The sequence below is a fragment of the Humulus lupulus genome, chromosome 6 (genome assembly GCF_963169125.1).
Source record: "Humulus lupulus chromosome 6, drHumLupu1.1, whole genome shotgun sequence".
Lineage (NCBI taxonomy): Eukaryota > Viridiplantae > Streptophyta > Magnoliopsida > Rosales > Cannabaceae > Humulus > Humulus lupulus.
The window spans coordinates 24,950,583-24,963,457 of record NC_084798.1 but is presented as its reverse complement, the minus strand read 5'-3'; the positions used below and the strand labels follow the sequence as shown (position 1 = coordinate 24,963,457).

Below are 12,875 nucleotides of genomic sequence, written 5' to 3'. Positions count from 1 at the left end.
ATGTCAACTGAGTTAAACAATAGATTTGAGCAAGGAAATGGCCCAAGAATCTTTGAGCTCCGTGAAACCCTCACCAGTCTTCATCAAGGAGATGATTCTTTAAGTTCTTACTTTACCAAATCTATGTGGGATGAAATTAAGGAGCTTCGATCCCGTATTCCTTATACTTGTGTTGCCTCTGCTAACAATCTCGATCATCACAATCAAGATCAAGTTCTTCTGTTTCTTACAGGTCTCAACAAATCTTTTCATGTCGTTCGTGAACAAATTTTGTTGAATGACCCATTCCCTAATCTTTCTAAAGTCTTGTCCATTGTCATCCAAGAGGAAATAAAAAGAAAATTGGGTCATCCTCACACTACCATTGCTACAGCACACATCCCACGTCCTTCCAATAACCCCAAACCCACCAACACAAATCCAATTAACCCCAATCCCTCATATCCTAGTTCTACTAATCCCAACTCACGGAACTATAAGATTAGACCTATATGTACTCACTTCAATAAACCAGGTCACCTAAAGGAAAAATGTTACTTCATACATGGTTTTCCTCCTGCCAATGTCACACAAAGATCCACTACAGAAGCCCCAAAAGACCTCATTTTGACAACTTAGCTGGTACAACATCGAAAGTTTTTCAAGCCTTAAGAAGTCTGCCTCTATAAGACCTGACTAACTAAAAGACCTCGAATATTTAAAAACTACTAGGACATACTACTATCTTTTGGATATATACATAAAATAATAGACTATATTATATAATATCCAAAATACGAGATATCATTGTTGTTACATAAAATCATAAAGAAAATTAAACCTTTAGTTAAATGTTCAAATACCAAATGCAGAAATCATAAATACATAAATAAAATACTCAAATATCAACATCATCCTCGATCGATTCCATCGGTCCATTCCTTTACTCCTCTCCCAATACACATGCCAAAGCAACATAAGATTCGTCCCGCCTTCCATGTTCATTTACCTATACCATCTAAATAAAAAGGAATTAGTCTAATGCCCAGTAAGGAAAAGCTACTAAAGCATAGCATAAAACAGAAGACTACAAATTAACGACCATTAACTCATTACGTAGTATGTGATAGAAACCATCTGAAAGAGCAATACTTTCAGGAATAAGATTTTTTAGCAATCAAAGTTGTTTGACTGTCAAACTCTCTCTCAGAAAAAGAAAGCTATAAATTTTTCTAAACCTAAAAAATTTATTCAAGATAAATATATTATCTTAAATATTAATTAAAAAATAACTGAGAAAATTAGAGATAACCTTAATAGTGGCACACGACACACTCATTATGTAGTGAGTGTGTCACGCCACTCAAGGATAGAAATATCCCTGGGATTTTGAATTTCAAATTTATTTGTTTATTTAGCTATATATTTAATTATTTTTAAGTATGACTTAAATTAAATATTTAATTAGGTTATAACTAGTCATTTTTATTTTAAATAAAATAAAGATTCATTGATAAAGTTAATTATCTTTATAAAACTGAAAGAGCGATACTTTCAGGAATACGATTTTTAAGCAATCAAAGTTGTTTGACTGTCAGACTCTCTCTTAGAAAAAAAAAAGCGATAGATTTTTCTAAACTTGAAAATCTATTCACAACATCCTCTCTCTTATCAAACCTCTCTAGATCTTATGTGTTGAGTACATCTAGAGAGTTTTAAATCAATATTTTGAATCCTGCGTACCCACACACATCCTTGTGTGTTTGAGGATTGGTCTAGAAGATCAAGGTGTGAGCTTTCAGAATAAGGATAGGAAGATCATTGATTTATACAAAAAGATATGTGGACACTTGATAGGCTACAAAAGGTACTATCTAATCTATTTGTGTTTGATTTAATATATCTATATATCTATACTCCAGGATGGTATTAATATTTTTTTTAAAAAGATCAATTCCGCTGCGCATTCTTATTTTCATATTTAATACTAACATCAAGAAAACCAATGTTCTTTGCATTCGAAATGACGCATAAGGAACCCGTTGTTTTAAGGACTTTTAATTTTCTAAAATAAGAGCACTCACTCCTTCATTATCCTTGATTTCAATGGGATGTAAGCTAAAATCATTGCATGTAAATTGCACTTCCAACTTTGAGTCAAACAAAGACCTATCCACTTTCAGCTTTGAAGACAACTTCTCCAATAATTTTATGTAAGCAACATTAATTGGTACATGTATTATAATGTTCTAACCACCTTTGAAATTACATTTCTCTCCTTTCCATTCCCAAATACCATTGTAAGAAACACCTATAATAAATCTGGAACCTACAAATTTACAAAAAAAAAAAAAAAAAGCTTAGGAAAATTATAAAAAAAATACAATAAATTTGATGTAAAATCGATGCCTATGTGATGCTATTCACATTGGCAATGCCACATCGATGCTTTGGTGATGCAACATCAATGCTGCTAGTTGGCAATTATACGCGATGCATTTTCGGAGCTAATTCAATGCCATTTTGATGATGAAACATACCAACATACATGGCATCATTGCATCACAAATAATTCCCAAATTCGATTCTCGTCTCAGAATCAAAATTGCATCGATGTGGCACATATGTGGCATTGCTTCTTAGAGGCTGTCTAGCACCTTTATGCAATTGCATCGATTTGGCATCGTTATACATACATATATCTAGATCTATCAGATCTGAAGAACAAATCAAAAAATGCAGAAAAAATATCAAACTCAACACCAGAACAGTTCGAAACTAGTATCTAACCATGGCATTTCATATTCATAAGTATATAGAATGAGAAGATACTTACCCATGAATTTTTCTCTAACAAAACGCCAAGAATGAAAATTGCTTCACATTAATGAAACTTTCAGATCCGAGCAAAACACAAATGGTCGTTCGATTCAATATACTTCAACTATTTCATGTTGGGTTGCTGCAATTTTTACAATATAGAGTGCGTGAGTGGATGGAGAAGGGAGAGAGAGAGAGAGATGGAAATAATTAACTATGTTAGATGTTAAAATCTGATAATTTTAAATGAAATGGGTATTTTTATCCAAAACATGGTTGGGGGCACATTAATAGAAGGAGTTTTTATATTGGCATATTAAAAAAATTCCCCATGTTATGATGCATAGAGCCTGAAATTTCTCTAAATAAATTAGCTAGTTGTACGAGGAATGAATAAGTACATTCATAAATTTTCACCTAACGGAAATTTGGGTAATTATGCAATAATGGGGTCCCATAACAAAATTATCCTACCCACTATTGACATATCAATTTGGTCCTATTGTTTTACTTAGTTCCCAAAATACCCATGGCGTTTGTTTCCCACTCTTTCTCTTTATTCTCTCGGTATCTCTCTATTCTCTCCCTAACTCTCCCGGTCTCAAAACCAAAACCCAAAAAAAACCCCAAAATATCTTCTCTAATCTCTTGGTCTCGAAACAAGAATCCCAAAAAAAACCCCCCAAATCTTCCATTTTCATTGCTCGAATCTTTGTCGTGGTCGTTGGTGCATCAGAGGGGACGAACGGAGGAGGCAACGACGTTAGAGGGGACAACCCATACCTCGAAGAAGCCACCCAGAAGAAGGCGAAGGTGAGTCCTCGATCCTTTTCTGGGTTTATTTGTTTGTGCCTGTTTTAATTTTGATATATTTTTTTCATAGATTAGATCAGGGTTGTTCATAGGAAAATAGGGTTTTTTTTTCAAATTTTTGCCTCCACCTCGATAGACCTCGACAATTGTAACCTCGACAGTTCTAGACACCTTGATAAAAATCAATAAAAATTTTAGATGTAGGATTTGTACTAGCTCGGTGGGGCTCGATTGACCTCGACATGATCCGAGGGATGTCACCTCAACATGCCTCGATAGACCTCGATAGAAATTGATAGGCTTATGTAGGTGTAGAATTTGACTGGCCTCGATATAAAGTGAAAATTTTGGGATTCTGTATACAAGAAGGTTTGTGCCAAGAAATTGAAAGAATACAAGCCCGATCTTGGTGTGGTTCTACTATTGAACAAAAGAAAATTCATTGGTGCGCTTGGCATAAAATGTGTAGACCAAAGTGTGAGGGAGGATTGGGATTCTGTGGTTTTATTCAGTATAATCAGGCACTTCTAGTAAAAAGGGCTTGGTGATTACTAATAAACCCTACATCCCTTCTTGCAAAAGTATTCAAGGCAAGATACTATCAACATACAAGTATATTGGAGGCTAGAGAAGGTCATTATCCTTCAATAACATGGAGAACTATCATCTGGGGTAGGGACCTTTTACGAAGAGGATTGCGAAGACGTATAGGAAATGGAAAAGAAACTTTGGCCTTTAGTGATCCATGGATCCCAAGACCTCCATCTTTTCTCCCGAGTACAATTGATATATCTGATCCCCTTACAGTACATGATCTCATTGAAACTCCTGGTTCATGGAACATGATACGAGTCCAACAATTTTTTAATGCTGCTGATGCCCAAAACATCTTAACCATACCTCTAACTCAATTTGATCATCCAGATTCATGGCTCTGGCACTATACAAATCATGGGAACTATTCTGTCAAAAGTGGGTATAATCTAGCCTCAGCTATGGACACTGCACTGCCCTCTTCATCTGTTACATCATTAGCAATGTGGTGGAAGTCCATTTGGGGAATCAAAATACCACGTAAAATTATACATTTTACTTGGAGAGGCTACCATGAAAATTTTCCCACTCTTAAAGGTTTAAATCGACGCAATATCTCTACACACAGTGTTTGCCCACTATGTGGTTTTGGAGAGGATTCTAATGCACATGTTGTCTTTTGGTGTCCTTCCTCTAAAGAAATATGGGATTGGTGGGATTATCCTTTCATGTCACATAGGAAAGAAGATATTTCCTTTAAGGAGATTCTACTCTATGCCTCTGAAATTTTGGAAAAAGAAAACTTTCAAAAAATGCTCATCATAGCTTGGGAAATTTGGTTCGAGAGGAATAAAAGTACCCATGGACATCCAGCAAGACAAGGACACAAAGTGTTTGAATGGGTAACCCGATATTGGGAATCGATAAGAAGTACACAGAGAATGACGGAGAAACCCATACAAAATGAAAAATATACAAATCAAAGAAGAGAAGATTCGGGGAATCAATCCAATATTTTATTAGTAGATGCTGCATTATCTAACCAAACAGAAACAATAGGATTTGGTGCAATCATCCTCTCCCCAGAGAAGGAAGTTATTGCAACTTTATCTAAGCCCTTAAAAGGTAAATGTTGTTGTTTCTTTAAGTTAAAACTTACTACAAAAACTCAAAATTAACTAATAAGAGGCATTCCTATAAGTGAGCAAAAAAGGTAAATGGTTATATCGATCTTTGGAAACTTAACCAAAGGGATCCCTTTGGTTAAGGTTATCTTATAGTTCTTGAGGGAGGTTTTGTTTATAGTTTTTTCAATTCCTATGAAATTCCTTAGTTTTGTATTTGCCTAAACTCTCTTATGAATTATTTTGCAGGAATGTTGCCAGCCTTTCAAGCAGAACCTATAGCACTGTTGGTCGCACTCAATTGGGCTCAAAGGCTTGGAATTCAGCTGATTGTTATCTTTTCTGACTCCCTTTCTCTTGTCTTGGATTTAAATAACAACATAACATATCAAAATGAATGGGGGATTATTTTTTCAGATATTAAAACTTTATTGTCTACCTTTCCGGAGGCATCTCTGTCACATGTTGGCCGAAAGTTTAATAATTTGGCCCATGGATTGGCAAAGCATGCCCTTAGGCTAGATGATGAGTTTTGCACCCCGAGTTTTGCACACCCCCCCCCCCCCCCCCCCCCAATTTGTACACAAAAAAAAAATCCCCATAATCACATTCCCAACTGCAATGCATTCAATTCCATTCCTCTCCCCACCACACTCAAACCACTAGTCCATGAAACTGTACATGTTTCATAAAGCCTTTTAAATGTTGGGTATTTGATTGTTCGTAGAGACATTATTTTCTTTGTACTTTATGTCTCACATAAGAAAGGTTTGTATTATTATTTAAGTTCAACAAAATGTTTGTTTCATTATTCCACTTTTGTGCAATTAATGATTATGATTAGTTATGTAACTAACATTCATTTTCATGTCACTACTCGATCAATTGTTGATTTATATTTTGTGTACATAATATATTCAAACTAGGAAATATAGTCTGCGCGGTTTTATAATAATAAAAAACTATATACATTTAAAAAAATTATATTTATCTAGTTAATTATAATTTTTTATAAAAAGAATATAATATGATTAAAGATTTTTTTTTATAATATAGTTTCTCAAATTTTTAGTGTTGTGTTTATGTAAGTTACCTAAAATTATATATATATAGATACACATATATATATATTAAACCATTACCTAAAACTATCTCAAAAATCAATTTTTTTTTCTTCAATTTGCTAAAACTTTTTCTAATTTTTATATACAAAAATATGAGGAAATATATATGTTGACTACCTTTTTCGGTATCAACTTAAAGAAGAGAGATTAAATAAAGGAATACATAAGAACACAACGATTTTACCTGGTTTAGGTTATAAACGAGCCCTATTTATAGAGGCTATGGTCATTAATGCTAATCATCTGTAATAAATACACATTCTCCCCGTTATTGGGGTATTATACCGCTTTAATGGATTGGGCTGCATTAACTAGAGACCACGACCCAAGCAAGATACGCAGGGCCCACTCCATAAAGTTACCTACTTTATGGGAACATCCCCCTAACACTTTCAGGCTAGGCTGGACTCCCCCCAAGCCTGGTTGGACATAAGTGTAAAGGGAATACTTGATCCCCAAAGCCACGGGGCCAGGTGTGGTCGGAGCGGGGAAGCCGACGCATCCTTCGAACTCTCCAATAATCTTGTGCCCGACGAATGAAGTTGCCAAGCTGCCAACATTCTCTCTGTTGGAGGTCATCCCGACCCCGTACGAATGCTCGCATGCAAGGCCATCAACAGCTGGTCATTGTCAGCCCTCTTGGTTCTCGCCGCTTCCTCCTTGAAGCATTTGATGTATGCCTTGAGGGTCTCGAAGTGCCCTTGTTTAATGTTGTCCAAAGCATTGACTTCAAAGCTCACCTTCTGAGCTCTTATGAATTATCTTCGGAAGGCAGACGATAGTTGGTGCAATGATTGAATGGATCCTGGTCGGTGCTTCTTGAACCACTCATATGTCGGTCTCGTTAAAGTGATCAGGAACACATGATATTTAGCGTCATCGAATATGTGGTGCACCGACATCAACCTGTTGAACTTAGAAAGGTGGTCGGTGGGGTCCCAGCCGCCATCATAGGGTGGGATGGACAACATCTTGAAGCTTTGAGGTAAATGAGCCTCCATAATATGAAGAGCGGGCTTCCCTTCTTCGTCCTCCGAGTTTTAGTCGTGGCCTTGGTGTCTGACCATTCTTAGCATGATCTTCTTCAGACTTTCTAACTCCACGCAGAGCGGATCACAGTCTTGGTTGACATTCTGCACCGGGTTATCTCTTCTTCAAGAGTTAAGATTGTCCCGTAGGTCTGACAAACCTTTCTCGGTAGGCTCGTGCCCATTAGTCTTATTACACCTACGAGTGTTAAGGTTATCCCGTAGGTCAGCTTTACATCAGAACGCGTCGTTACCCTTAGGACGAGCCACCTCAATTTAACCATCAGAATCAACATTCTTATTATTTACCGAGATACTGATGCCATGTTCTTGGTTCATAGAGATTTTTCTCAGGTGGACCTCTGGACCATTGTTCATACGGGGTTGGCGAGGTAATGAGGGGACACCACCTCCAGGCCTCGTACGGCCCGTATTGATGCATCGGGGCAGAACTCCCCGAGCTCCATGGGCACTGATAGCCTGGCGGTGTCCTCAGGCTCCTAGGTCATTACCTTTTCCAGCTTGCTTCGGAATCTGGTTGTCCTCGAGTTCCCGAAAAGCCTTTTTCTGCTATGGAGCGGGATTATCATCAACTTTTCCTTTTCCACGATCATGTGGCGGCACTGGGGTTCCAACTCCAACTGGATGCTTGGTGGGCACTCCAACTGGCGGATCTCACGCCTCTTCAGTCAAGTGCTTGGGGAGCACTCCAGTTGCATTGATAGGTGGCACTCCAACAGGGTGCATAGGTGGCACGCCAGCTGGTGCATTACCATTGGGGTCCACTCGTAGCCCTTGGGCTACAATAATGGCTTTCATATCAAGTACCTCTCCTGTAGGGCGGCGATGTTACCCTCTTGGGCATCAATATTTTTTTGCTGGGTGGCCACTTGTTCACGAAGCACCACAACTTCTGGTGTCTCATCTACATCCATTGGTTGAGAATACTCTTCCTCATAATACTCCTGATCGCCACTGTCATCTTCACCGTCGTATTCAGAATTTTTATCATAATCCTCCACCATCTCAGGCGGATCTTGGGGTGCCTGTCGACTGGTTTCCCCTCCTTTAACTCTGGTAGGAGGGACTATGTCGTCGTTGACATTTATCCTAGTGGTTACCAGTGCTGTAAATGTTCTGAATGCTTTCTTCAATCTCTCAATGAAAGCACCAAAATGTTGACTGTCTTTTGCGCTATCAACTTAAAGAAGAGAGATTAAAGAAAGGAATAAATAAGAACACAATGATTTTACATGGTTCAGCCTATAAAGGAGCCCTAGTCCATGAGTCTCTGATATTAAGGAGATTGGAAGCTAGTTTGGGTAAGCTCCAACAGAGTTTTCTCAGGCAGCGTTTATATTGCTCTGAATACAAGGTTTCTCTCTCTAAAAAACTGAACCATTTACAATGAGCTTCCCAGCCCTATTTATAGAGGCTAGGATCATTAATGCTAACTATCTATAATTAATACACATTCTCTCAATTATTGGGGGTATTAATACTACTTTAATGCATTGGGTTTCATTAACTGAAGACCACAACCCAGGCGAGATACGCGGAGCCCACTCCATAAAGTTACCTACTTTATGGGGAACATCCCCTGGCACTGTTAGGGCATGCACCATATCTCCATGTCAGACGATGTAGTGGAAGTGTGAATTGTCGAGTCGTACAATTGACAACACTATGGAACGATCACAAAAAAGGTTGTCAGACGATCCTCTGACATTGTAAACATGCACTGGCTGACACCTAGCAAGCCTTCTAGGTCCCGAGGATAGATCCTTGACCTAGAAGACAACTGCTTGTAAAGAGTTTGAGGATTACTAACTAGTCCTCGGGGCATGGCCTCAGAAAGAGACGTTCGTGCTCTACCTTTATCCGAGGGACATGGCCTTTATTCGAGATATCCATCCTCTGAGGACTGACCCTCGAGGCATGGCCTCACTTGAAGAGACACGCGTCTTCTCCACGTGCCTTACCTGCACCGGTTTCTGATTGCCACATGTCCTTTGGTGAAAACACGGGCAACAGTATATAATATCACAATTTTTTTTCATTTATCTTATAGGATTAGGAGAAAAGATAAATGATAACATAACAAAAATAAATTTATATTATAGGGTCTTAATTTTCTTGATTATCTTAAATTTATTAACATGATAGAACATCTATATAATATTTTCTATGTCTCTTCAAAGATTGTGACATGACTTTTTAAAAAATATGTGATACAATATACATAACTTCTTGTTACATTATATATTAGATCATTTTTTATCAATATATAATATATAATTTACAAATTTAAATACTTTAAAAATATATATTACAAAAATATTATAAATATAAATAATATGTTAAATATTGATATAAATTTAATGCACTAAAAAATTATAACTAATTAGGCAATATTGAATTAATAAATCACATAGATAACAAAAAAATATTAATTTTTATACAAATCAATAGTGAATGAAAGAATACTATATTTATAAACTAAAAGTATAATGTTTACAATGGTTTGTAAACCATATGAGATTTTAATATAAAAAAATTCATTACTTAACATATACAAATAAATACATAAAAACTCATCTTCATCAAAAATTCAAATAAAATAGATAAAAGACCTCTAACTACATCATCTCTTTAGCTTAGACTTATATATATATGTATATATATACATAGATTTTCTTTAATGCTATCTTTGTATAATTCACCTTAAATATTATATATATATGGGGGCACTCTTAATGGTTAGTACCTATGGATAGTGTAACGCTCTAATTTCTCATAGATTACCGAGAACACAGCGTTGGATCATAATTCATAAATATTGCTCTTTTATTGAATAAAAACTTGTAAATAAATACATGAATCCATGGTTTCAGTAAAATAATTGTCTTTAACATAAAAATGAGCAACATTTAAATAAAAATTTAAAATAAACATTCTTTAATAAAAATAGGCCCGCTTGATCTTCCTCAACTATATGGTCCCCACGAGTACATCACGAAGCTCTTAGGTTCCCACTCGCCACCAGCCTTTCGATCCTTAATTGCTTGAAATACCAACATCACAAGGGGTGAGCTTCTATGCCTAGTAAGGAAAATACAAACAAGAGTTAATCATATAATCATATAATCAAACATATCATATATTTCACAAGAGTCATACCAAAACTTATTAATACTAATCATACAACAATAAACCCTAGGTCATATCATAACCTAAACCATATCATAAATCATAATCTAAGTCATCTATAAATCATAAGTCATAGATCATAAATCATAGGTCATAATCATAATCATAAATTGTTATATTATTTTGTAATATAATGTAATATTATATTATATTATAATATAATGTTTTAGATTAAATAAATGTGACAAAAGAGTGTCACATATTGTAACATATAATAGAGAGTTACAATATTTAGATATATGAGATATATCCAAATAATGTAACATATTTGGAGTTACAGATTTGTAACTTCCAAATATTACCATTTATTGTATAAATTTGGTGTTACACAATATTGAGATGAATTTCATAAAGCCATATGAGAAATGGCTGTTAGAGATATGATTTTAACCACAATAATGTGTTTTGGGGGTTACAAAATCATTTGGGAGGGTTTGGAAACGTTTGTAAAAACAGCACAAAAATGTGTGCTAAAAATGGTCAGTGGCCGCGACCTGTGGGATAGAGAGCAGTGGTCGTGGCCACTGATGTCCTTGGCCGCGGCCACAGGTCCATTTCAAGCTATTTTTTTTAGTTTTTTCAATCTTTGTTGAACGGCTCAAAAAACCCAAATAACTCTCAAATCTCATTTTTAATTCCATAATAATCCAATTAATCATTGGTAACAACCATGGGGGTTGGTAGAATTTGAAATTCAAAGGGTATCTCTAAACTCTATAAATATGAGCCTATAGCTCACTTGAAAGACACAATATTTCTATCCATTAGAGCACTTGGCTAGAAACACCTTGAGGCTTGATAATTCTAGAAAGCATTTCCAATATCTGAGAGAGATCCCTTAGTGCTTTAGTTAGGGGGAAATAAGCTTTTGGACAAAGGTTTTAAACATTGTTAAAGTTGGTGATCCCCAATACTCTTCACTTAGGTTGTGTGAGTGAGAGTTTACTTTTGTTTTTGTTCTTACATTTTATACTATTGCTTTTCTTCTTATTCTCTTATTCTATTTAGAGATATTTGCGGCATAAGTACCCAATGTTTGGGTTTTGTACGCGGCATAGACCCAATGTTTATATTTAGTGGCAAAAGTACCCAAATTCCGTAAAACTGTAATTCCGTCAGCCTCCTCCGTTAGGTTCCGTTTCGTGATGACTGGACCAACACGTGTCACTTCGTGATTGGTCCAACTCAATAATATTTAAAAAATAATTATGATTTTGACCAATAAAAACGTGACACGTGTCTGCCTAACGGAGGAGACTGATGGAATTACAGTTTTACTGACTTTGGGTACTTTTGCCACTAAAAATAAACATTGGGTCTATGCCGCATACAAAACCCAAACATTGGGTACTTATGCCGCAATTATCCCATCTATTTACTTGTAACTTTTGTTTAGAGTTGTAATCTTTCTTTCTTTTGTTTCAAACACTTTTACTTTACTTGTAATCTTTTGCTTAGAGTTTTATCTTCACTATTCTCTTCTTCTCCTTCTCTTTCTTCTTTCTTTTCCTTTTTGTATTTGTATTTTTAGTTATAGAGTTGTAACTTTATTTAATCAATTATTATTTATTTGTAATATTTTGCATATAGTTGTAATATTCTTACCTATTTCCATTGAGGCAAGTTATTTTTCCTAACATTCAAAAGCTTATCCCTTGTTTGTTTCAATGGAAGGTGAGACCATCAAGATAATGATTCAAGAACTAGTGAGGTTGGATAGGTTTGATGGGTCCAATTTCACTATGAGGCAAGACAAGGTGAGATTCCTTTTGACCACTCTCAAAATCGCCTACATTCTAGAAACTCTCCCAGCGCCATTCGACAAAGATACTCCCGATGAGGTGGAGAAAAGAAGGAAGAGGGAGGAGGACAATCTCCTTTGTAGGGGTCATATCCTCAATGCCCTTTCTGATAGTCTCTATGACCTCTACACCGAGACCAAATCGACCAAGGAGATATGGGATGCACTTGAGACAAAGTTCAAGGTGGAAGAGGAAGGTACCAAAGAGTTTTTGATATCTCAATACTTTGATTTCAAAAATTTTGGTGATAAACCTATTCTTCCTCAAATACATGAATTGCCAATAATTTTTAACAAATTGAAAGTGTTAAAGATTGAGCTTCCCGAGGCCTTTCAAGTTGGTGCTATAGTGGCTAAATTACCACCAACTTGCAAGAGCTATAGGAAAAGAATCCTTCATAAAAATGAGGATTATTCTTTGGAGGAAATCCAAAAGCATATT

General features: G+C 36.0%; 1 protein-coding gene across 1 annotated transcript; it reads left to right on the top strand.

Annotated features, from left to right (window-relative positions):
* On the top strand, window positions 1-618 carry LOC133784868 (uncharacterized). Its single transcript, XM_062224140.1, has one exon. It carries the CDS (start codon window positions 1-3, stop codon window positions 616-618), a length of 618 nt encoding a protein of 205 aa, XP_062080124.1.
* Window positions 619-12,875: the final 12,257 nt, after the last annotated feature.